The sequence below is a fragment of the Heliangelus exortis genome, chromosome 11, assembly GCF_036169615.1.
Source record: "Heliangelus exortis chromosome 11, bHelExo1.hap1, whole genome shotgun sequence".
NCBI lineage: Eukaryota > Metazoa > Chordata > Aves > Apodiformes > Trochilidae > Heliangelus > Heliangelus exortis.
Window position 1 is genome coordinate 11,193,320 of NC_092432.1, and position 24,487 is coordinate 11,217,806.

The window sequence follows — 24,487 nt, forward strand, 5'->3', positions numbered from 1 at the left end:
CGCTACTCTCATGGGAAAGAGCTTTTTTCTAACATCCAGCCTGAATCTACTGTTCTCTAGTTGAAAACCATTGCCCCTCATGCTACAAGTACAGACCCTTGCCACCAGTCCTTCTCCAGCCTTCCTGTAAGTCCTCTTCAGATACTGGAAGGTTCCTATTAAGATCCACACTCCCCCAGAAGCTCTGTTTTCCCTTTCCTCCAGCTGGCTGTTGGCAGAGCCCCTCTAATCTCTCAGCTATCTTCCACTGTCAACAGGGGTGGTTATGTAGCTTGCAGTTGCGGCTCAGAATGGGTTTGTTCCAGGACTGTAACACCTTTCACTGAGAGGTTGGTGCAGACATCTTCTGGGACAAGGCTTCTGGTTTGGGGCTCGCAGCCTGCAGTTCATACGCTCAAGCCAGTGCTAGGCTATCTATCCCACCTTCTCCTGGTTGCAAAGGTAGCACCACCACATGTCAGCTCATGGCATGTCCCATCATGCCAGCCAAAGTCCTCTGTACACTTCACAAGCCCTTCAGAAGAAAGGGATTGTTTCTCCAAATCTAATTCCTCCTCTCGTGATGAGGGAGGGAAGAGCTACCTCACAAGGATTTCCTGCTCAACCTTTACAGAAGACTCTCTTCTCGCCCTTTGGACAGGATTTGATCTCTCCCCTTCATCAGAGCTCTCCCCCGCATGCTCCATCTTTGCTGTGCCTTCAGTAACACAGGGCTCAGCTGCCTTTCTTCACTGCCTGCCCACAGGGGCAACCTGAGGGGAACTGATCCGAAACCCCCACTCCCTGTCCCCCTGGGTCAGGAGGGGGAAGCAGCACTGCTTCTTGCAGGCTCTGAGAGAACAGTGACCTGGGCCACTACTGGCCAAGGCACATCAGTAAAAGCCACTCTCAAAGCTCGAGCGGTGGCCACGCTTGTGTTACAATTCCAACAGCTGCATCTATGCCTACTGAGAAGAAAGCACCCTTGCAACACAAACATACAGAAAGAGGGACAGCCATTTCCAAAACCTCCAAACTCTGATGGACTCAGCTTGGTTTGAAGGGAGGGTGTGTAGTTTCCCATAAAAAGAAAAACCCTAACAGTTCAACAGATATTGCCACAGGTAACCAGGTAGAGCCAATGCCCAGTGTTCCGCAAAACAGAGCATTGATGTCACACACAACAAAGCCAATGCCCCTTGCCCAACACCCCCAATCAACAGGCAACAATCAGACTCAAGAGGTTTAAATCACCATTTGTATCAGAGTCCTGCTTTTCGCTTCCTCTCAGATGCCCCAGAAGGACCTTCTTGAAAAGTTGCTGCAGGAAGGAGCCCCCAGCCCCACACAGAGGAGCTGCTGTTTGCTAAGAGGAACGGGAACCCGGGAGGGGCTGTGCTCACGGCAGCTTTTGTGCCCCCCGCCCCAGGAGTTTCCCATCCCCGCCCCCAGGACACGGCCCCTGCCCAGCTGCAGGGCATCAGCCCGAGTGCCCGGCCCGGCTGCTCACGGCCGGGGCTGCTGCGGGGCTCTGCTTTGCAGGCTGGGCTGGACACGGGGGGCTGAGCAGCAGGGGAGGACGAGGGAGGTTTGAATGCGCTGCAGGTCGGAGGGGGGACGGCCTTTCCAGCCAGGGGGGCTCCGGGTGTCCCCGCTCCGAAAGGAGCTGAGCGGGGAAGCCAGCGCTGGGCTGCGCTTTGCTTTGCAGCCTCGGTCACCAGCAAGTCACCGCTGCCCTCCAGTGTCCCTGTCCCGCACTGCCAGAGCTCGTGTCCCAGCAGGTATCGCTTCTCTCCGCCTTCAGACGGGCCACTCGAAACACCGCAGAAGTCTCTCCCTTTCTCATCTAGCTTGGTGGCAAAGCAAATGCCCAGCCAGCTCTCTGCACTGACCACAGTAGCAAGAAACAGCCTTTTGCTTCCAAAGCCAGAGGGCGGGAAGCAAAGGGCAGAGTGTTGGGTTTTTGGTTTGGTTTTTTTTTTTCTGTATTCACTCTGCCTTGTCTGCATCTCAGATGTGCCCTGTGACACTCCCAGCTTGCGATTCACGCCTCTGCTCCCCGTTTCTCCTCTCTGGCACTTCCACACACACACACACCCCACCAGCTCCAGCACGGCTGAGGAGTCCCTGACCAGCTGCAGGGCCATGGCATCCCTTCAAGAGAATTTTGGGGTCCCGTTGATACCCGAGACCTCGGTGTGGCTGCACAATTTACTGAGCAGAGAGAAAAAATTGACTGCCAAAATACAGGGCTGGGAGCTGGAGGTTCAAAGCAATGCAGCAGCTTGCAGTAGTGTAGGATTTGTTTATAGAGGTCAAGATAAGGATGGTCGAAGGATCCCATGAACATGGGGCACAAGGAGGTGGCTGTCTCAGGGAGAACAGATGATGAGCAGTTTCGAGCCTGGAGTTAGCATGAGAGCAACACTAAGGGTATCGATCACTGCCCTTGAACATCTACAGACAGAGAATTACAGTGAGCAGACAGCGTGGTGACCAAGGCGAGGTGGGTTCTGATTGTGATTCCCGGGCTCTCAGAGGATATTCCTGAGGTGCCGAGGCTGCTGTCTGCCCCTTTTCACAGCCCTTCAACCAACCAAACCGCCAGGACTTGATCCAACTCCGCCGCCGCCCTTCGCCAGGCGGCTCCCGGGCAATAAATGTACTTATTCCCCTTCAGCCATCGTTCCAGAGGGCGCTTGGAGCGCTGTCAGGAAAGCAGCCAAGATTTCTTGTTGCTGCGGGCTCTATCCCTGCCCCAGCTCCCCCCGCCCGCCGCCGCCCCCAGAGCCGGGGCTGCCCGCCCGCCCCTCGGCCCCGCCCCTCCCGGCGCCACAGCCAATCGCGACCCGGGGCAGCGTCCGGCCCCGCCCAATCCCGTTCCTTCTTTTGGATCCGGCCTCGGCCCCGCGGTCCCCGCCAGCTCCGGCGCTTCCCTGCTCTGGGGCTCGATCGGGCCCCGGGAACGGCCGGGAGGGGCGAGGCCTGGCTCTATTCTATATATTATATATATAAGGCTGTTGCGGAGGGGAGGGCGGCGGTGCTGCGGCCCTGGGGGTGCTGCTGAAGTGCTGTCCCGGCCCCTGCTTTGGCGGCTCCCGCTGGGTGCTGTGGGGACAGACCCTGCTCAGCGATCCCGGTGCAGCCAAATGCTGCGTGTCCAGCGCTGGGCCCCGGAGCCCCGGGGGTGCCTGGCGGGTGGCATTGGGACGGGGGTGTCGGGGAGAGCAGGAGGCAGTGCGGGGCTGTGGCTCCCGCAGCACGCAGGGTGTTGTCACTCAGCGGGTGGCCGTGTCCCGCAGCCCTTGGGGTGTCCCGGTGTGGGTGGGGGGAGCATCCTTCCCACCCCCCAGTGCTGTGCTCATCTCTCTCCAGGAGTAAAGAACACCGGGATGAAGCCCCCGGCTGTCCTGGAGCTCACCTTTCAGGAGAAATCTCTGCTCCTGGCCTCAGTGAGACATCGACCCCTCAAAGCAACGTGTTTTAATGAGTTCTGCCTGTAAAGCTCGTGAAAATGACAATAAAACAAGATTTCCAGTCACCTCAAGGGCTCCCTCTTTAGTTTTCAAAGCCAAAGGGAGGGAACAACCTCCACCCCGTGAAGCTGACAGGATTTCCAGCACTTTTGCTCCCCCAAAATAACAGAAGCACCCCAGCCTGCCAGCTGCCTTAAAAAGAGGGGTCAAGCACCCCAGCCCAGGCAGCACCTCCAATTTTGGGCTGTTTTCTTCTCCCTGGGGAGGTGGCATCACCTGAGACCTCCCCACGCCCCCCCCAGAAAAAAAAAAAAAAAAAAAAAAAGTCAAAGGGGTTAAAACTTGCAGAGCTCTTGACAGCTAACATGCCATTTACATCATTTATGCAGCACTTAAGGGTCCCTGCCTTTATTCCAGCTAAAACAGCATCATTTTCCCTTAGGAAATGGAAAAACAAGGAAGGTTAAAGAAAAATTAAGTATAAAAAATATTTCAAAGTGTCCTTCTCACTGCCCCTCCTGTCTAGGTAAATACACTGAGGGTTTTTTGTGGGTCACTGCTGAAACAGAGGCACCACTGCAGCAGGACCTGGGATGCTGTGGGGTTCAAGAACAGCTCCCTCTCCTTCTCCGCAGGGGCCCCAAACACCCCCTGAGGTCAGTCCCAGGCCAACCCTGGTATTTCCTTCCCTTTTCAAAATCTTTGAAACCCTTTGTTTTGTTCCAGGAGTTTTACTGTCATACTCACTCTACCCCTTTTTGGGGATCCCCTTTTCTTTTTTGGCATCCTTGCTTTCATTGCCATCTGCCACCTGGGTCCTGCCAATCCCTCCCCAGCCCCCTCACTGCTAGCAAACCCCTCTTTCACAAGTTTTCTAGAAAAGTGCTTCCTTTGTTCATTTTAAACACAGACAAACAAGAGGGGGGTGGGGGGTGTTTCCACTTATTATCCTTCACTTGTGTCTTGAGCAGAGCTGACATCCAAGAAAGGAGGCAAGAGGTGCTGAGGACATTTGCAACCTTCCCCGTGCTGCTTCATGCCTTTGGGTCCCAGGTTTTCAAGGTCTGGGAGTGCAACAGGAGTCAGTGGTTCCCCATCAGCCCCTTCTCATCAGGCTAATTCTTTTGGAGTCCCCTTTCTTCAGCTTGTTTCAGCTAAACCACACAGTATTGTACAACACCACCTTGGGTCCAGACCTGCTTCTCTGCATCCTGCCTCAGTGTTACTCCAGCTGGTGGAATAACAACTTAGCTGAGGCCCAAACCCAGGAGCTCAGCTACAGCTTACCCAGAGCTGTCCCCTCCAGCTGAGTTCACTTATGTTAAGCACTTTCCAGTTTGCCCAATATTTATAAAATTAATTCTCATATTTAGTCAGTCAATGAGTCCCAGTATTCTCCTTAGCAGGATGTTTTCTTGGCCTTTTCATAGAATCATAGAATTAGCTGGGTTGGAAGGGACCTCAGAGATCATCAAGTCCAACCCTTTTCCCCACCCCCATCCCCTCCACCAGCAGCCTGGACCCTTCACTGCAGGGTTGGACAGTCTAGAAACAGTTTATTGAAATTCAGCATACAAAGTCACTGCTTCCTTCATCCCTCTGAACCCATGTCTTGCTCCAGGGCAGGGTTGGCAGCATGTCACACACACACACACACACCTTATGTCCAACAATCCTCATCTTCAGCCTTCTTCCCCACCCACCCTGATCAGCTACATCTTCTCCCATCAGGCTGAGTCGCTTTGCCAGCTCCCAGCAACTTCCTCAGGGCCCTGGAAGGGAAACAAGTCACTGTGCCCACCTCCAGCAAGGCAGGGGGAGGGTTTCTTACCACCCCCACCCCCCCCCCCCCCTCCAGGGCATCCCATTGCTCAAGATCAGCACCAGGGACCTCTGGCCTGCAGAAACACCAGCTGTGCTTTCCAATCTTTACCAGAAACTAAGCCAAGGCCACTTGCCTGGTCGGCAGACATCCGGAACCCTTGGTTATCCATTTCCAGGGTCTGGGTCCCTGCTTCAAGGTCTCTTCTCTCCCAGAGGACTGCCACATCCCACCGGCTGAGCCTCTTGGTTCTGAGACACTGGAGGTGAGAGCATGGAGGCTGCAGCCCCTGTCTGGTCCCCTCTGGGAGTGGGGCAACAGCAGCCAGCCAGCCAGACGTGATCCTTACCATCAGCAAGACGATGGGAGCAGTAAGGAGGCAGAGGCCACCCACGACCACTATGGCCACACCATACTCTGGAAAGCCTGGATCAGGCAGGGGAGGCTCCAGGGTGTCCTCTGGAGCAGGACACAGCAGTTAGCACAGTCTGCCGAACACAGGAGCTCTACTCCCAGCCACCCACCCTCCTTTGGGACACAGCAGGCAACACAGAGGACACCAGGAGCATCTACTGCCACCCTCCATGCCCTTTCCACACAACCCTTCCCCTCCTGTCCCCTGCCAGCCTGCAGCATCTCTCCAACTATGGGACCCAAAGACCATGCAGAGGGACAAGGCCACGTTCATTGCTGGAATTGTGCTTTCAGATCAACCATCACAAGACTGTCACCTCACCAGCCAAGGGATCTCACCATCTCTTTGCACAAGGGATCTGGAGCTGGAGGATGGTGGATCTACTCTGCTCCCACTGAAGGTTCAGAGGTGGTGAAGCTCATCTTTCAACACCCCAAAAGCAGGCTTACCTCCCACAGCAAGGGAGTATGGGTCCACCTCAAAGTCTGAGCCAGCCAAGGTCTTCCTTGGCCCAACTGTGAGCACAAGAGCTTCCAAAATCTCCAGACTGGTAGGAGCAGGGTGCTGGAAGATCACATCCCCATGGCAGATCAAGGAACCAGGCCTGTGGAAGAGGTTGGAAAGAATTCCAGCAGCTGCCAGTCCCACCACGAGTCCACAGCCACATGCTGAGCTGTGGCCACAGGCACAGTCAAACTCAGTTTTGCTCAGAGGGGTCCCAGAAAGATGCCTCTACACCCAGGGAGTCAGGAATGTTGCGTCTGCTCTTTGGGACAGCAGGGTCATGCCTGGGGGCCTGGGAGGTCCGAGACAGACAAGCTTGCCCTCAGCTGACTGCTGCAAACCCTTCTGTGGCCAAGGCAGCACACCCCAAGCTCCACGGCCGAAACCATGGAGACCTCCCTGGATACAGACACCTCTCCCTTCTGCCCAGGCAGATCATCTTCTGCTCCCACTCACAGGAATCCTCTTATCACAACTTGCAGGAAGCTCCTCTGGTCCCTCAAGGCTCTTGCCACCTGGAATAGAAGTTTGGCTCAGCTTCCAAGCAGCCTTCAGGGGGTTTCACCCACAACTTCCACAGAAATTTAGGAGCTGGGACTGCAGGACAGCAGCAAAGCCACAGCTGTGGTCTCACATCACCCCCAGGCCCCTGCCTGCCTTGTGGTGACCTAAAGCACCATCAGCAGAGAAAAAACATCTTCCCACTAAGGCTTCAGTGCCAGCTTTGAGCAGGTATCAGCCACAGCCCCGGAGCCGAGGGTGGACAACCACCAGAGCAGTCCCCCTGCCTCTGGGAGGACCCTGTGCCTCCTCCCACCTACCACATCACCAAGGTCTCTGCTGAGCTCCTGCTGCTCCAGAGCAAGTGGATCCAGCAGGTCTGGGCTGAAGGGTCTGTTGGTGATGAGGAAGGAGAGTGGGTACACCTGGAGGTGAGGTCTGGCTCCTGGAGAGGGAAGACACTCATGTGATGTGAGGGGAGGGGAGCAGCAAGCCCTGCCACACACAGGGACTGCCCTTACCCTCCACCCAGAGGGAGGTCAGGTCCACAGAGCAGGCAGCCAGAGCTGTCAGGGCCTGCACAACTTCTGCAACATCAGCGTGGATGATGGTATCGAGATAGATGTCTCCAGTGACCTCCAGGCCCCCACTGATGTTTCTGAAGGGAGAGAAAGGGGCTCTGAGCAAGGCAGGAGCTGGAACCAGGCTCACCAAGCACCCACCCACCCAACCCTTTCTGGCCTGTTACTTCAGCAGCTCATGACTACTCAAGCCCAGGGAAGGTGCCACCAGGTGACCGTCACCCTCCCAGCCTCCCTAGGGCAGCAGAAATCCTCCCCTCCACCTTTGCAGCATGGCTGATCAGCTGCTGAGTGCACCAGAGGGAGCAAAGGTGATTTCATTGAGAGCTTTGGAAAGGGGCAGCTGCATCCTGTACCTGAGCTGAGTGACAGTGAAGTTCCTCACACGGTACAGGGCACTGAGAGACCCAGTTACCTGGAGAAAGAGTAGACAACAGCTCAGCCCCTGCCCCAGCACGGGCTGTCCCACCTTGTGGCCAGCTTGGACCCATTTCCTTCCTAGGCCAAGCTCTCAGCATCCTTGAGAGGAGCCACCAAGGCTGCCCATACCTCACTGATCACCCTCTCCAGGGTGTCTGTCCTGCTCCTCCCGAGCTGGAAGACTGAGAGAGAGATGGACAGCTTCTCTGAATCCAGGTTCTCCAGACCAAAGCCTAAAAGAGGTCAGAAGACAATTATACCCAGCCCTGGTCCTTGGGAGGTATCAGCCAGCTTTGGGCTCCTTCTCTGGCACACAGGAGCCAGCAGGGCAGCTCAGTGACTGTGAAGTCCTGTTCCTTTTGTGGGGTGAAGGGCTTGGGATCTACCACCTCTCAGAAGCAGGTCGAGGAGGGGAAGCCAGAGTTTAGCAGGACTCCTGGACCATAAACATCCAACTGCTGGGGATGTGGTGTCAGCAGAGGGGTTTTGCAGAGGTCAGGAGATGGGAGGTTACAGTGAAGCCTGAAGTGCAAATCTGAGCAGGTTTTGGCTTCCATAGATGTATAGGGAGGACACTTGAGAGCAGCAGCTCTGTGGTGGGGAGTTCTCCGTGGCTTACCACTGGACTGGATGGACTGTGGCTCCAGGCTCCAGCTGAACATGCTCCTTCCCCTCTTTGCCTCAGTGACAATCGTCCGGATGAGGTGGGAGTTGGTGGGAGCTGGAACGTCCCCCCGGAACAGAGCCTCCCCTCGCACCACCACCGAGCCATTCCTGGGGGAGAGAAGAGAGGATGGGCAGACACCTCCCCTCTGGGAGCAGCTTTAAAGCCCCATCATCCCCACAGCAGCCTCCCGTCCACAAAGAGGTCTCAGGTGGCTTTATCTGGGCCTTCAGACACTTTCAGCCAGGGATGATGTCCCTGGGGAGGAAGCAGAGTCCTTCACAAGACCCATCAGCTTTCTCTGGAGCATTTTGCTGGGTGACCCCTTTCCCTCCAAGCACAACCCACCCCTCCCCAGCTGTGGCAGCAGAGCAGAGCTGTGTACTCACAGAAACTCGAGGATGTTTGCCTGCAGGAAGGTCTCATAGGTGGAGAGCAACTGGTTTAGCTGGAAGAAAGGAACATCCTGCTGATTGAGCAGTTTTCTCAAAGTCCCCCACATGAACAAGGCCCCTGGGGATGGTCACAGCTGAGGTGGCACACTCTCGGCTCCCAACAGCCAGGAGGGAACACCCCAGCACCAACATCTTGGCCCCAGTTGCCAGAGGTGAGGGGAGTCCAGTCACACCTCAAACCAAGCATCCCAGTCCAGCTCCAGCAGAGTTCTGCCAGGGATCTACTCATGTCCATGCCCAGGTGGGCGATGGACCAAGCTAAGACTGGTTCCTCAAGATCTGCTGCTGCTGCTGCAGCAGCTTCTCCATTGCCCTCCCTACACCCAGAAGTGTCAAGCAGCTCCTGCACTCACCATCAGCCTCACTTTTCCCTCCAGCTCCTGGTACCTCCCTGAAGACCTCCTGCTCAGAGCTTGGGTGTAAGCAATGCCCAAGAGCCGAAACTGCAAGGGCAGCACATGCACAGGAGAGGAGAGCCCTGGCTTCACCAGGGTCACCCCCTCAGCTGGGGTGAAGGGCTCCCCTGCAGGCCCAGGGAGGGGTTCTCTGGCTGGGGAGAGGTGCTGGGAAGCCACAGAGGGAAGAGATATGGACCCAGCATCAGGTGTCAGTCCTGCTGGTGCAGCCAGGGTCTGTGAGCTGAGCAGGGAGCTGGCAGCACCAGCAAGCCCAGTAGAAGGCAGGACATGGGATGGAGATGGCACACTCGTGGTGCTGGTGTAGGACACGGCTCCAAAGCGATGCTCCAGAGCAGGGTTCTGAGAGCTGAGAGGAGATGCAGAGCCTGGGCTGAGCCCTGGAGGTTCTTCTGGAGTTGTGGTGGGATCCGACACTGCTGCCCTGGGCTCGGGGTGCCCAGCAGCTTCTGCCACAGCCACCATCACAGTGTGACACTGCTCTGCAGGGGGGGCTGAATGCAGAGGTGACCCCAGGGGTGTCACACCTGCAGCTCTTAGAGAGGGGGAAGCCACCACAGCAGTTCCATCCTGGCTAGGGGCTTTGGTGGCTCCAGGCTCGGGGGTGGCACGGGGGGCTGCAGAGCTCACCCCAGCCTGGGGGGGACCTGCAGCACTGGGAGCTCTGGTGCAAGCAGGGGAAGGGTGGCATTTGGGGGAGGTCAGCAGGGTCTGCTGTGCAGGGAGGGAAGATGGGGCACTCAGCTTCTCCAGGGTGATGATAGCAGATCCCTCAGGCTCTACTGCTGGAAGGAAGGGAGCCAGCACTTGTGGGTGGTGGAGCCCAGGATTTGATGAAGCATTAGGAAGTGATGCCAAGGGAGCAGCCAGAAGTCCAGACCCATACCCTGGGGCCATGGCTGAGCCAGTGCCCATCAGCAGAGCAGCTTTGTCCTGCAGCGAGGGGCCAGCAGAACGTGTGTCCCAGAGCACCTCAGATGTCACAGAAGGTACCCGGGTGGCATCAGGATGCATCTGGGGGGAGCTGGATGTCCTGTCTGTGGGCAGAGCTGAGGGCAGACCTGGAGGGGACCCCGGGTGAGTAGCAGCAGTGTGGTCCTCACCCCCACCCAGGCCAGGGCTCTCCTCTTCTTTCTGCTCACTGCAGCTCCTGGTGGGGTCTCTGGGAACTGAAGGTTCCTGCTGGACACAGGACAAGCCAATGTCTGCAGAAGGATCAGAGGCAGGCACACTGCTGGGAGACTGTGGGACTGTCACAGCTCTGCTGAGCATGGTCTGATGGCCAGGGGATGTCCCAAGGACCAGGTCACCTCCAGGGCAGTCTGCTGAGCTGGGGCTCCGGGAGGGAGGGCTTGCAGGTGCTGGGACATCTGATGGGACACGAAGCCCTTCCGAATGCGAGGCCAGCTGAGTGGCTACAGTTGGTGTCTGCAGGCTCCATCCCTCAGGGGAATCATCTCCTTCCACACCCAGGGAGCAGCCTGAGGTGCCTGCAGATCCCATCACTGCCTGACCCCGCTGCTGATCTGCTTCATCAAGGGGCAGGTCCCCGGGTGTTACCTCCAGATTGTCACCCAGCTCTTGTGAAGAGGCTGCTGAGCCCAGAGGAGGAGGAGGCAAGGAGCTGGGGGGTGGCCAGAGCAGAGCCCCCAGGCTGCACAGGACAACAGTGGTGGCCAGCAGCAGGAAGGCTTTGCACCTCAGCCTGGTGGCTAGAGGGGCAGCAGGACCCAGGGCCACAGCTCCATCCCTCTGTCCAGGCAGCTCAGCTTCCAGCTGCAGGGGGGTGACATCCATGGGGTCCGGGGGTCTAACCCCACGGCTCCTTTGGGAAGAGGCCATGGGGAGAGGCCAGCTCTGGAGAAAGACAGCAAGAGCTTTAGGTTGAGGGGCTCCAAGCTTCCCCCTCCTCCCATCCCAGCATCTCCTGGTACAGAGTTGAGCTGCATCCAGATGTTGCCTTGTCCCCTGCACCCCAAACCCCCACCCTAACCCCATCAGGGACAGCAAGAGGCCACCCCCCTCTTACCTCGCAGCACCTCCAGAGAAGAAAGAGCAAGTTTCTTCCCTCCCCCAGCCTCCTGCTTTTATCCCATTTCCTGGGCCCCATTCCAGCTGCTCCCAATTAACACACCAAACTAATTGTCACTCTCCCAGGTGAAGCTCCTTCCCCTCCCTATGCTCCTCATTAAGGCCTTGGCAGGGGAGGTTGTTTCTCCAGGTGGGCCATTCAGCCCCCAGCACCCCAAACACTCCCCAACCCCCTCTGTTTGCAGGGAGGGGGATGATGCTTGTGCTGTTCCTATGCTGAGCTCGAGCAAGTGGGGCTGAAAAACATGAGAAAAACAGAGGGGTTTGGCTCTCAGGACCAGGCTGATCTGGGTTAATCCAGCTGGGAGATGCTGATTGTTGATTTGGGACCTGTCCCCCTCAAACAGAGACACACCATGTCCCTAGAAAGTGACAAAGAGAAACTGAAACACAGCATGTCTGAAAATGAGCCAAACCCTTTTAATCTGGCCAGGCACCTCTTAAAAGCTGTATTCTTACAAAATGTTAAATAAAGTGAAAGAACTGTTTTCCCTGGAACCTTTTATATATATATATATATATATATATATAAAATATGCTTTATATATATATATATATAATATATGCTTTCCAAATCACTTTCCAATGTCATGCACAGTCCCAGTGTGGCAAGGGACAGCAAGAACAGAGTCCCCACCCCACTTCCCATCCCCCACACATCCAGTACATCCCAGTGGAAAACCAGAAAGGCACCAGGAGGAACCACAGCAATGGCTGTGGCTCCTACAAAGAGTCTATGGTACAGTTTGAATGGCGTTGGTTTGTTGTTGGGTTTTTTTTTTTCTTGTTTTTCCTCTGTTTTCTTAGGTCAAAATAAATATTTTCTGTAGTGAAATAGAAAACAATAATCCTGGGTTTGTTCCTCCATCAGCTGGAAAAACACCTGAGTGATGAGTTTGTAAGGCCTCTGCTGTGTCTCACTGCTGCAGACTGGGCAAGAGTTACTTTGTCCATCCCTCTGTCTGTCCTTGGCTGCCAGGATCCCTCCCAGGATGCCCATCACTCCCTTGTTGCTCTTTCCTTCCAAGGTCTCCACTCCTGCCCCTCGCTGTCACCGTGTCCGTGTCATGTTTCAGGGCTTGTCCCCAAGCCTGCACCTCTCAGGTTCTCCTTTGGGGCAGCCGGGATCCGTGTGGTGGAGAGGTTTGGTTTAAAATCCTTTCAAATCTTTCTTGCAGCCTCTCCCAGCTCCCACTGGGCCTGAAACGTTTGACCCAATCTGCAGCGTTCCCACTGCCATGGTCCAGCAGAGCAAACCATGAATTTAAACCAAAAAAAAAAAAAAACAACCCACCAAGTATAAATTACTTAAAAACAAAACAAAAAAACCCTCACATAACCTGAAGGCAGCAGCTCCTTATAAAGGTAAATCTGTAACATTTTTAAAATGTCTTCATTTATGACCAAAAAAAAAAAAAACCTGCAGAAGTCGTGATTCCCTTGCCCCTTCGTATCAGGTTAAAAAGATTAAAAAGCAGGAGGATGGAACATTTCTTGGGTGTATAAAGCAGGAGAGATGAGTGAGAGGAGAGGGGAGGAGAGGTGGCAGATCATCTCTGCAGTAGCCAACCTTTACCCAAGGCTGGAGATGGTGGTGTGGTCATTTCCCTGCTCCCCTTGTGTCTCCCAGTGCTGCTCCAGCCCTCCAGTCCGACTGGGACTCCAACCACTCCCCCCCAGCTCTGCCCAACCATGGATGGAGGTGGGAGGCACACTGAGAGGTGATGCATTAAAGGAAACAAAGCCCCAAAACAGGCTGGAGCCCACCTCCACTGGGCTGCCAGGGGCCAATGGAGCATCTCTGGGGTGTGTGGCCACCGAGTGTCACCCTCAGAGGGTCCCTGTGGCGTGGGTGGCCTCTTGGCACCAGCATCCCAGGAGGACCTGTCCTGCTGGGAACCCAGCATCTCTCCACAGCTCTGTGGGCTGATGCCTGCTTCATCTCAGCATCAGAGGGCAGGGACCTTGCGCTGGGGCAAGAGACACCTTCCCTTTCTTGTCCTCGTGGGCTGCTGACTCGCCTGGTGCCCTTCACACACTCCTCACATCCTTTTTCCTTCATGCTCCCCGTGCTTTGCCAGCAGCTTTGGGTGCCTCCGTGCCAGGGCTAGCTGGGAGAGGACAGAGCCATTAGGGTCGGTGTGATCTTCACCTCCCCATCCCAAATAATCCCCAGCCCAGCCACTATTCCCCCTCCAACCCTGGCCACTCGGGTGGCCCCAGCACCCCCCAAGCAAGTACACAGAAATCTCTACAAACACCTTCAGGTAACCACACAGAAATCCTCTACAGACACAAAAAGGTGCACACCAAGCATCACCTACTTGGAGGGGGGCTGGCCAGCCTGCACGCTTGGACCTGCAAGAAATAAAGCTGTTGGCAAGGGCTTGGAGCAGCACCAAAGGGCCATCGGGATGGGGATGGTGGTGGGACCGTCACCGGTAGCACGGGACAGCCACGGGTGGCAGGTCCAGCATGCAACCCTGCTCCCAGCATCTTCTCCTGACACCCTTGGAGGAGCAGAGGTGGACTGGAGGTGATTGCCACCTCCTCAGCACCTCCATGGTGACTTTTCTCATTCAGGTAGGAGGGACCAGCCCCAGCTCAAGATTTCTCCCTCCACAAACCACAGAGAAAAGCTGAATATCCTGCTCTGCAGAAGCTTTGGTAGGACAAGGCTGCTGAGCGACCACACGGGTGGTGATGGATGCTCCCACCAAACAGCAACACCCAGGAAGCAGGTGCAGCTGGAGCTTCCCTGGAAGAGTCCCAGGGACTCACTGTGGCCACCAAGACTCCCTGGTAGATGCTGGGCTACCTACCCAGCTGCTGCCTGATGGAGTTGTGCCAGTGGAGGTTCAGCAGGTCCGGGTAGATGTCAGGGAGCTGCTTGAGTGCCAGGAGCTTCAGCATGCGTGAGGTGCAGCTCTTCAGCTTCAGGTCCCTCAAGTGCCTCTCCTCGGAAAGCGTGGTGGGACGCAGCTCCACCTTGTGCTCCTGCAGCACTTGGTCCACAGAGGCCCCGGGGAGCTTGGGGAAAAGCTTCTCCTTCACCACGTGGATGGGGATGAAGACAGCCCCTGCCCGGACGACGTGGGGGAAAGGACACTTCCGAGCAAACATGAAGGTCTCCAGCTGAGACAGAAGGTTGGCGAGGAGAGAGGCCACATCTTGGAAAGCCAGCCAGATCTCCTTGCCTTTGGAGGGCTTGTGGGCTTCGGGGATCCTGGAGCTGTTCTTGGGTTTGGGGGGGCATCTGGACACCTCTCTGAGCTCCTCCACTGGCTCTGCCTTCTTCAACCACTCCTGCAGGAGCTGCGGGGAGGACCTGGACACGGAGCAGGAGAGGAGGTGGCAGAGCAAGGTGTGCAGGGTGGTGAAATACTGCCCGGCAGAGCACTGCGGGGCAGGGATCTCAATCGGCCGGAGCAGCCAAGCCCTCTCCTCCCCCGGCACATGGGGGGCTTCAGGCAGCAGGGACTGCTGAGGGGCTGGGGCAGCTCCTGGCAGAGCTGAGGGGCTGTGCTGGGGGGCACTGGCCTGGGGGGGGGGCAGGCTGCTGGCTGGGAGGGACCGCCAGATCTTGAATTTTTTGAACATGAAGGTGGCTGAGCTCTGGAAGTTGCTCTTGACCTCGAGCAGCAATGGTGGTGTCTGGGGTTTCGACCCCTCTCCCACCCTCACCTTCCCCTCCAGACCCTCTTTCTCCTCCTCCCCATCCTCCTGGGCCGGTGTCCTCTCTGCAGGGCTGATGGGTTCCTGCCTCTCCTTGCCTTTCACCAGGTTCTTCTTCAAGCTGAGGTCCAACACAACAGCCTCAGGGGCCAGGTCCTCACTCCCCACCCCCCCAGGACTGCCCTCCCAAGACCCCACATCCTGGGGCCCAAGCGTTGGCTTTTTGGGGACCTTTCCATGACACTTTTTCTCTTGGCTCTGGATCGTGTCACTGCCCCTCTTCGGTGCCTGGGTGGCTGCCATGTCCATGGGAAGCTGGCTGGATGTGGCCAAGTTGTCCCCAAGGGCAGCAGGGTCCTGGCTGCCCCCTGTGTGTCTCAGCGGGGTATCCTCCCAGAGATGGTCCCTGGGGAAGGGGACCTGGTCCGAGCCCTCGGTGCCCTCCAGGTAGTCTTGGTAAGGTGCCAGGCTGAAGACGGTTTTGATCACTGGCATGGGTGGGGAGGAGGGAGACACCTCCCCATCCCCTGGGGCTTTCAACCCTCCAGGAGGAGAGGTGGCTGGAGAAGTGGGGACTGCACCCTTGACCTTGCAGGCATCTCCCTTCTTTAGGACGATGGCAGCTGGGGTATGGGTGTCCTGGAGGGGTGGGCTGTCCCTCCTCATCACCAGGTATGGGGGCTCCTGCTCCCCCTGCCTGCCTTTCACCCAGCCCCCTTCTCCTTTGGGTGCCAGCCTGCTGGAGCCTCTGGACACCTTCTCCGGGGTGCAGAGAGGTTGGAAAGCACTGGGGTGCTTCGCCGCCGCTCGCTGCCGGTGACTCTCTGCCTGCTGCTGATCGCACTCGGGCTCCGTGCCGGCCAAGGAGGTCCCAGACACTGCTCTGTCCCCAGGGCTGAAGGCAAACCCGGGGCCAGGCAGGTAGCCAGCTGGCCGGGGGGGCTCACCATCCCCCAGCAACGCCCCAGCCTTGGCCAGCGGCGAGGTTGCCGCGCCGGCCGCCCGTGGCACGTAGGGGTCCAAGGGGTTGGGAAAGAAGCTCTGTGGGCCTTGGGGCTTAAGGTAAGCACCAGGAAAGGGCTCCCCGCTTCCCGATAGGCCGAAGCTGTTGTAAGTGCCAGGCTGTGCCTCCGGGGGAGGAGCAGGAGGGAGGTAGAGGAGGGGCAGCGGGCGGGGGGCGTGCGGGAAGCAAGCAGGGGACCAGTCCCGGAACGCCGGGCTGGTGGGGGGTGTCTGGAGCTTGGGCCAGGGCTCTGGGCTGAGCCTGGGGACCTCAGGCACCTTCTTCTGGCTGTGGGCAGTGGGGCAGCTGGCTTCCATGAAAGGCGTGCCAGGGGCATCCCGGTATTTCTCAAAGGTGGAGTAGTAGGGGGAGAAGGGAGCGGGGGAGCCCCCCTTCTCCGTGGTGGGCAGCGTCAGGCTGGGGTGCAGGGACAGGAGCCCAGGCTTGGCATGGGGACCCCTCTTGTGCATCCCAGTGTCACCACGGGGCTCGCCGGGGTGCAGAGGGTGGCTGGAGGGGGCAGCGGCGGGCAGAGCCCACTCTGTGTCCCCTGTTCTCTGCTTCAGGCTCTCCGGACGGGGTCCCGGTGGCAAAACCACCCGAGGGTCCACAAAACACAGGGGGGCTCTGTACACCGGCGTGGGGATGGCCAAGGTGGGCGTCTTGTTCACTGCCACCGGCTTCTTCACCAGGAAAGGGTGGCCCGGGTTGGACCATTTCTCCCTGGCCATCAGCAGCTCCTGCATCGGGCTGTCCTGGGCCTTTCCGGGGGCCAGGCTGGGAGGGGGGTACAGCAGGCAAGTCCCCCCCAGCAGCCCCTGGGTGGGCACGGGCTGGCTGCCGGCAGCGCTGCCAGAGTGAGGGTAGGAGGATGCCGGGCTCCAGCGCACCAGGGGCTGCTCGGAGCCCTCAGGGGTGGGCAGGGGGCAGGCGAGGTAGGAGCCCTTGTAGTTGAAATGGTTTTCAGAGCTGGGGTTGGGCAAAGGGCTGGATTTGCCATGGACAGGGGGGAAAGAGGCGTCGGGCCCCCCCATCTCCAGCCGAGGGAGCTTGTTGGAAATCACCGGGTCCCCGGACTCCGAGGGCCGTTTTGAGGCCATTTATCCCTTGCTGGTGGTGTCCAGATCGGGGCACGTGAGGGGAGAGGTGAACTGGCCTGCCTGAATGGGAGAGGGAGAGAAAAAACAAAGCATGAGCAAAGTCAGGCCCCGTGGTAAGCACCCGGCCCACAGTGGAACAGCTCAGGGTGACAGGGGCCACGGAGAGGTCCCCTCACCCAGTGTGCTGGCTGGGGAAAGCACATGGGTTTTGCTCATTCGTTTGCAACACTCAACATGGCACTGGGAGGCTTAAAGAGAGGAGGGGAGCTGTGGAAAACCCTGACTGTCTCACCATCAGCCTCTGCCAAGGGCTACAGGGACTTGCTTCCCTTCTCCCATCAGCCCAGCACTTGGCAGAGATCCTATTAAAAAAAAAAAAAACCAACAAAAAAACAAACAAACAAAAAAAACCAAACCAAACAAAGGAAAACAAAACAAAAATCCACCCCAACTGAGAAGGAATCTTTAAGCCTCACCATGGAAGGCAGGGATGCAGTCAGGCACTGCCCTCCCTGTGCTGGCCCAAGCAGCCCCTGCACAAGCCAGCGTGGGGAGCCTGATGCCAGCAGCAGGGACCCTGGCAAGGCTGCCTGAGCATTTTTTCCATCTAGATCCTTGGAAGAGCCCCTCAGAAGCCCGCTTGGGTTTCAAAACATCAAGGAGCATCTTTTGCAGGCAGAGGGGAGCAAAGTCAGGTGAAGAGCCAGAAAATTGCTGCAGGTCACAAACCCAGGCTGCCCAAAATTCCCCACCTCTTCCACCTTTCAAGCTGATTTGAGGCTTTTTCTGCCAAGACAGCAGCCTGCAGCCTGGGGAGACCCGGTGCGTGCCAGCAGGTGGAGCTGGCAGCCCGTCCCAAGTACGGCCCAGCCTACCCAGCTACCATCCCGCGTCACCTCTGCCATACAAGTAGCCCTCCCGTATCTCTTGGCACCGTCCATGATCTCCCAGCACCACCCAGAATCTCCTGAGCACCCCACCAAAACACCTGAGCATTCCTTGAGCCCTAAAAGCATCACCAGACTATCCCACAGTATCCCCTCAGCATCATCTGAACATTATGAGCATCACCCCAGCAAGCCCCCAGACTCATCTGAGCATTGATAGACCGTGGCCCAGCATCTCCCAAGCATGGCCAACCACCACCCAGCACCTTTCAACTCTTGCCAACCACCAGCCAGCATCCTCCCATCGTGGCTCAGCATCTCCCAAGCATGGCCCAACATCCCCATGGGCTTCATGGACGGACGTACTGCAGTGAGCTCAGTTCATCAGCCCCCCCCCACCGTGGGTTTTTTGTGGGAATAGTTATCCAAGAAGCAAAGAAGGAAACGGAGGAAGAGAGTGTGGAGATAAGATAAAAACCTTGTCCACAGAAGGGGAAATGGAGCAGATAACTGGGGAAAGTTGTGAGGGTAGATAAGGGGAACCGAGCCCAGAGCAGAGCCCACTTTGGCAACTCCCCCCTGCGCCCTGCCAGCCCACTCCAGGGGTCCCAGGTCCACCAGCCACCCAGCCACCAGGTCAGGTGCCCCTGCCCACCTGCAGCTCTGCCCTTTCATACCCCTCAGGGCACCTTTATGTTGAGTTTCCACTTCAAACTTGAAGGATTTCTCCCTTTCCGGGCAGGATGCTGCTTCCCTGGACTCCTCTGCACATGGAAGGCTGCCAAATGAAAATCCCTCTGGAAGGCCAATGGATCCTGGCAGTGGAGAGGGAAGCTCCTCTCCCTCCTTGCATCCACCCTCAGGAGCTCCCCAGAGGGTTGTGAGGTGACCACAGCATTTCCCTCAGGATAATTTCCAGGACATCCAAAACCAATTAAACCTGCTGTCACTTAGATCAAGGGACAAAAAGCTCCTCTCAAATTGGAAAAGCTGCCAGGTGGGCAGGGGGTCCCAAACTGGGTTCTTTTCCTTTCTAGCCCACCACTCTTGCCCCCAGCAGTGGCCCCAGAAGGATCTCTCCAAAGGGTGGTGTTGAAATCCGTCTCCCTGGTAGGTTCCACATGGGATCCCTTCCACACAGTGACAATGCTCAGGGTGGACAAGCTGGGACAGGATCCCTGGGATCTTGTGGTATTTCTGATATTTCCTGACTGATTTTCCCCTTTTCCCCAAGTGCATCCAGCTAACAGCACCCACTGTGGTGGGGACGTCGTGCACCCAGGTGGTGGTCACAGCAGGGCACGCACAGGGTTACACCCACCCACCCACCCACCGGGCACATCCCCAGCACCACCACCATCACCATCACCACCACCATCACCCTGTTTCCAGAGCACCTAAAGCACAGCAGCAGGGACCCCTCTTTTGGGGGGAAGGTGGAAAAGGCCCCAGCATGAGGAGCCCATGAACACCCCAATGCCTTCTCACCCACCCCGTGGGAGAGGGGGTGGGCAGGTCCCAGCCTTGCTGCAGGGATGGAGCAAGTCATCCCCTGGTGGCAGCCAGAGCCAGACACCGAGCCAGACACGTGGATTCTCTGATGTCGCATAAGGGTTGAGCTCATTAACCTCATTAGGCTGAGGGCACTAATGGGCTCCTTCTCTCCATGGAATACACGGGGGGGGCGGGGGGGTTTGCCCCGGTTGGTGCCATCCCTACACCTGTGTCATCTGAGACTCAAGAAAGCAGCTCTGGTTCTGCTGTCTATCAGCCTTTCCCCTCCGGGAATATCCCCTTGCAGCAGGAGGGGCAATGCCCTCCAGCCTTCCCCCCAGGGCTCTGCAGGAGGGGGCTCTGCACCCGGGAATGCCAACGCTTTGATACCAAAACCCCAGGGCTGGGGAAAGCAGTGGGTGGCTTAAACACAACTGATTTCGCCTTCTTTTTAAAATATTTTTTCTCCCTCCCTCTTCTTTGCAGGGTTTTTCCCAGAAGGGGCCTTTTGGCCAGAGAAGAAGAAAAGTAAAACCAAAGAAAAAAGAGCATGTACCACCCCGTTGCGTGCAGGGGAACCTCCCCGGTGAGCCAGCTTTATCTACCACATTTCAGATGTCAAAAGGCCACCAAGGGCGGCTCTGACACCTCTTTTTGCTCCGACACCTTGGAACAAGCGTCTGCCCTTGCCGTGCGGTCAGGCGCAGCACGCAGCCCCGCAGCGTTTCCTTCCTCCCTCCCCACCATGTGCTGCCCGAACGTGGCAGAAATAAGCAGCAGGAGCCTCTCACCGCAGCCTCATTGCCACGTGAGGCACAGAAGCAGCCACCGACTCCCAGCCAGCCCACGAAAATCAAGACGTGCCACCCCAACTGTCCTAAAGCCCTCCGGTACCGAGCATCCTTGGCTGTCGGGCAGCCCCCCCGAGTCACCTCCCCGGAGTGCTGGGGAGAGGCTGCAAACAGAGGGGACTTTCCCCGTGTCACCCCTAAAATGCCTGCACTTCTACCCCGGCCCGGCGGAGGTTTCTGCATCTGCAACACCAGTTTCACAGTCCAGGGGGTCACCTTTCCCATCCCTCCGACGGGTCTGGGGGTGACGGATGGCGAGGCTCCCCTCCCGGGGGGGGAGGAAACCACAGACCCCTGCGGCTCCAGCTCCCTCATCTCCTAACTTAGTCCTTTTCAAAAAAAAAGTTTGCAGCTCCTGAGTTTCCCCCGGGTAGACAAGAGCCCAGCCAGCACCTTCACTCAGCCCAAGCCAAGCTGCTTTCTAAGACAGCGCCCTCCCCGAACACACATTGCGAGACGCTGGGTGGTTTCTCCTGAAAAACCCTCACCAATGTTCACTTTAAACAACCAAAAAGTAATTCAGCACCTGGCAGGCACCAGACGGGTGCAGCGACTGCCTCCAAAATGACCTCTGAATATTTAGGGGATTAATCCCCCTTAGATACACGGGTACAGAGGCATCGATCCAACTTGGACCTATAGGTGTCACGTCCCGTGGTCAGGCAGGGACACCCCGGTGCTGGCAGAGCCCGGCCATCGCGACATGGCCATCGCGACATACATGACCATCGCGACACGACACATTCCTGCCTGCCCGTGAGGCACAGCCCCGGTAAGGCTGGACAGTCACTGTCCGTCCTTCTGTCCCTTCTGCACATCCACACGGCATTGCTGTAGGCGACACTCCAGGGACCCCCAAAAACACCCATCAGGGTAGGGGGAGGAGGATGAGTGGAGGGGGGGCGAAGGCGCCTTCTACATGTTGGGCATCAGCAGCATGAGCTCAAGTGTCCATAAATGGGTAAAACCCCTACAAGTGCAGCCCGAAACCCAGGACTGGTGCAGCGCCCAAGGAGGAGCTGGGGGAAGAGGCGAACAGGGGGTACAGAAAAGTGGGGGACATCCCCCCATCCCACCCCTGCAGTGTCACCCCCGGCCGGGAGCCTTCCCCTCCGCAGCGGGCTCAAAGCCACGGTGGGTTCCCGGTGCCCCTGTCCCTCCGCCTCCCCCCAAACCCCTCCAGATCGGGTCCCGCACTCACCGGCGGCGCGGAGCCTCCCCCGGAGCATCGCTACGGGACCGGGCGGGGGGCTCGGCGGCGGCGGGGACGGGGCGCGGGCAGGCGCGGCTGTGCGCGCCCGGCAGCCTCCATTGTGCGGAGGAAGTGGGAGGAGGAGAAGGAGAAGTGGGAGGAGGAGATGGAGGAGGGAGGAGGAGATGGAGGAGGGAGGAGGGAGGGGGCTGGGTGTGTGTGTGGGCCGGCCGGAGGAGGGGGCGGGATGGGATGGGATGGGATGGGACGGGACGGGACGGGACGGGACGGGACGGGACGGGATGGGATGGGATGGGATGGGATGGGACGGCCTGCCACATGTGCACTGAGCTGGTCGGGCCTCTGCCCGGCGTACTGGGAGCGGGAACCCTCAGTACAGGGCAGTTCCCACTCTGTTCCGGGAGTCCGCACAGGGGACACCCCTCCTCCCTTCATGGAAGGGTCCCCGGTGCCGGACACTCCCCTCCAGGGAGGAATAGCCCTATGGGGATCTTACACTGGGGAGGAAGCCCCATTAAAGCGACCCACGTTGAGAACAGTCCCCATTAAGGGAATCCCCCATTACGGGGAGCCCCCATTAGTTGGACCCCTTTAAGGGGATCCCCTATTGCAGGCAGCCCCCATTAGGGAGAAACCCCGATGAAGATGACCCATATTGGAGGCTGTACCATTAAGGGAACCCTCCCATTAAAGTCAACACCCGTTGGTGAGGACCCCCATTAAGGAGAGCCAGTTGCAGGCAGCCCCCATTAAGGGGAAGCCCTATTAGTGAAGACCCCCATTAAGCGGAGGTTAAGGGGACATCCCATTAAGGGGACACCCTATTAGTGAGGAATCCATTAAGGGGATATCCCATTAAGGGGAAACCCCATTAAGGGGAAACCCCATTAAGGGCACATCCCATTAAGGGGACATCCCATTAAGGGGACACCCCATTAAGGGGAATTCCCATTAAGGGGAGCACCCCTATTAAGGGGAGCCCACCATTAGTGAGGAATTCCATAAAGGAGACACACACACACCCCCCATTGTAGGCAGCCCTTGCCTTGTGGGGAGCCCCTGTTACAGGGAGGCCCCCCCCTTGTAGGGGAGCCTCACCACAGGGCTGCCCCAGGCCAAGCCCACCAGGATGGGGGGGCTGGATGCTGTCTGGATGCCCAACCAGACACAGACAAAGGGAAACTGAGGGGTCCCCTGGGATGGGGGATGGACTTTTAGGTCCCCTCATGGTCACCCCAAAGAGAAGATCTGTCACCAGGACCCACACACACACAGCACAAAGGGTCAGGCCCCCAGTCTCTCTGCCAGCATTAGCATTTAGCGTTTGTCCAAGGAGTGGAGGCTGGAAAGGTCTGTGCAAACATTCCCCAACTAATAATTAACACACATAAAAGGCCCTTAAAATGCGATTAACCCAGTGACATGGATGCAGTGAGATTAAGTGAGTTGCCCAAGGCCACAGAGGGAGGCGGTGGCAGAGGCTCAGCTTCCTCTGACAGCAAGAATTACAGATTTCTAGGTGAGACACCATGATTTCCACTGTTATATCCAATATCCACTATATCCAATATCCACTATATCCAATTTCCACTGTTATTTCCAATATCCTTTTCTTCCCATGCAGCCCAAGGTGCTCCTTCTGCAGCATGGAGGTGCCCCGAAACCACTGTCATCTGAGCATGGTTTGATTGGAAGCCAAACCCTCTGAGGTGGCAGGAGATGGGTCCCTTGAAGGTTTCCCAATGGAATAAACTTCCCTACGGAACACAAATGCCACACAAGAGTTATTGCTTCAGGAAGGGACCCACCCCAGGCCCAGCTCACCCCAGTCAAGCTGCTCACACACTGCCCCAAATTTATCACAGGGCTTAAGAATGTGTCTAATTATAAACACAGGTGATTAAGGACCTTATAGAACAAAGACCCAAAAAGTCAGTGTTTGAATTCTCCTCTCCTTGGCCTCACAACCATTTTTTTTTCTTTTACGGCTTGATTTAATTTATAGCAGTTTTGTGGCAGCAGCCTTTGATTCTTGCAAAGAAATTAAGCAGGTGGGAGGAGCAGCTCTGGGTTTGCAGTCCCTTGGCTTTGGTGTTTACACCCAGTTGCTTTGTCTGAAGTTCAAGGATCATGCACTGCTGTATTATTTTCCTTGGTTGGATTGTAATGCAATTAGATTATAATGATATAGCTAATTATTGGATGCTCTGTATTAGTATGGAAGAGATCATAATTATTATCCATTCAAATGAGCAAACAGAAGGATAATAAAGCTTATTATTTGGAGTTATGGTCATTAAGGAAAAAAAAAAAACCAGCATTAATTTTTATCTCTCTGGACACAAGTGCAGTGCATCCCATTAAGCTTGAGCTGGTTCATACATTTGCTTAATTTTGTACCAGAAACACCCCTGTTGGACACATCATTCAATTGAACCCTTGGAACTGAATTTCACTGCAAACTTCTCCCTTGTTTTTGCTCTGATAGAGGTTGTTTGTTGTGGTTGTTTTGTTTTTTGAGCTGTGATTTCTATAATACCCTTTTCCTCCTAAAAAAGACTTTTAAAGGCTGCAATGAGGAGCACACATGAGGTTTTCCAAGGCAGCCTCTTCTAATTTCTAAAGGATGGATGTGTTTTTCTCTAATGGCTTAGTCAAAACCAGACTTTATTTCCCATAAAATTTATTTTCCCATAAAAAATTCCTTTATTTTCCCATAAAATCTCCCTCTTGAAATGACACAGGGTCTTATACCTCCTGAGAGCAGAGAGGAGGATCTTTACCTGTCCTCTAAACAAATACCTGCTCTATTTTCTTTTTTTTGCTGTGAATTTCCTTTTCTCTTGACTTCTTCAGTGTCTGATCTCCTCAGTACCAATCGAAATCATCCAAGTGGCAACAGCTCTGCTCCTTGCTGAGGCATCCAACCCACCAGGGCCA

The 24,487-nt window shown here is 56.5% G+C and overlaps 2 protein-coding genes across 4 annotated transcripts; both read right to left on the bottom strand.

Annotated features, from left to right (window-relative positions):
• Positions 1 to 4,982: 4,982 nt before the first annotated feature.
• On the bottom strand, positions 4,983 to 8,255 carry LOC139801236 (uncharacterized). The gene is made up of 9 exons (XM_071755271.1): positions 8,213 to 8,255; positions 7,828 to 7,931; positions 7,635 to 7,693; positions 7,219 to 7,355; positions 7,018 to 7,142; positions 6,653 to 6,711; positions 6,142 to 6,296; positions 5,627 to 5,736; positions 4,983 to 5,536 (listed from the first exon to the last, which is right to left on the bottom strand). Exons 1-9 carry the CDS (start codon positions 8,253 to 8,255, stop codon positions 5,333 to 5,335), a joined length of 996 nt encoding a protein of 331 aa, XP_071611372.1. The 3' UTR covers positions 4,983 to 5,332.
• A 3,467-nt stretch (positions 8,256 to 11,722) lies between these two features.
• On the bottom strand, positions 11,723 to 21,663 carry C11H15orf39 (chromosome 11 C15orf39 homolog). Of its 3 annotated transcripts, XR_011728002.1 has the most exons (3): positions 21,536 to 21,663; positions 13,360 to 17,162; positions 11,723 to 13,315 (listed from the first exon to the last, which is right to left on the bottom strand). XR_011728002.1 is itself a non-coding variant. In XM_071754543.1 (2 exons), the coding sequence occupies exon 2, from the start codon at positions 17,100 to 17,102 to the stop codon at positions 14,139 to 14,141; it is 2,964 nt and encodes a 987-aa protein (XP_071610644.1). In that variant the 5' UTR covers positions 17,103 to 17,162; positions 21,536 to 21,662; the 3' UTR covers positions 13,335 to 14,138. The 3 variants fall into 3 exon arrangements, 2 of the variants coding, with proteins under 2 accessions (XP_071610644.1, XP_071610646.1); XM_071754543.1 differs by lacking the exon at positions 11,723 to 13,315 and having other exon boundaries at positions 13,335 to 17,162; positions 21,536 to 21,662; XM_071754545.1 differs by lacking the exons at positions 11,723 to 13,315; positions 21,536 to 21,663 and adding an exon at positions 17,395 to 17,446 and having other exon boundaries at positions 13,335 to 17,162.
• Between the last annotated feature and the right edge of the window lie 2,824 nt (positions 21,664 to 24,487).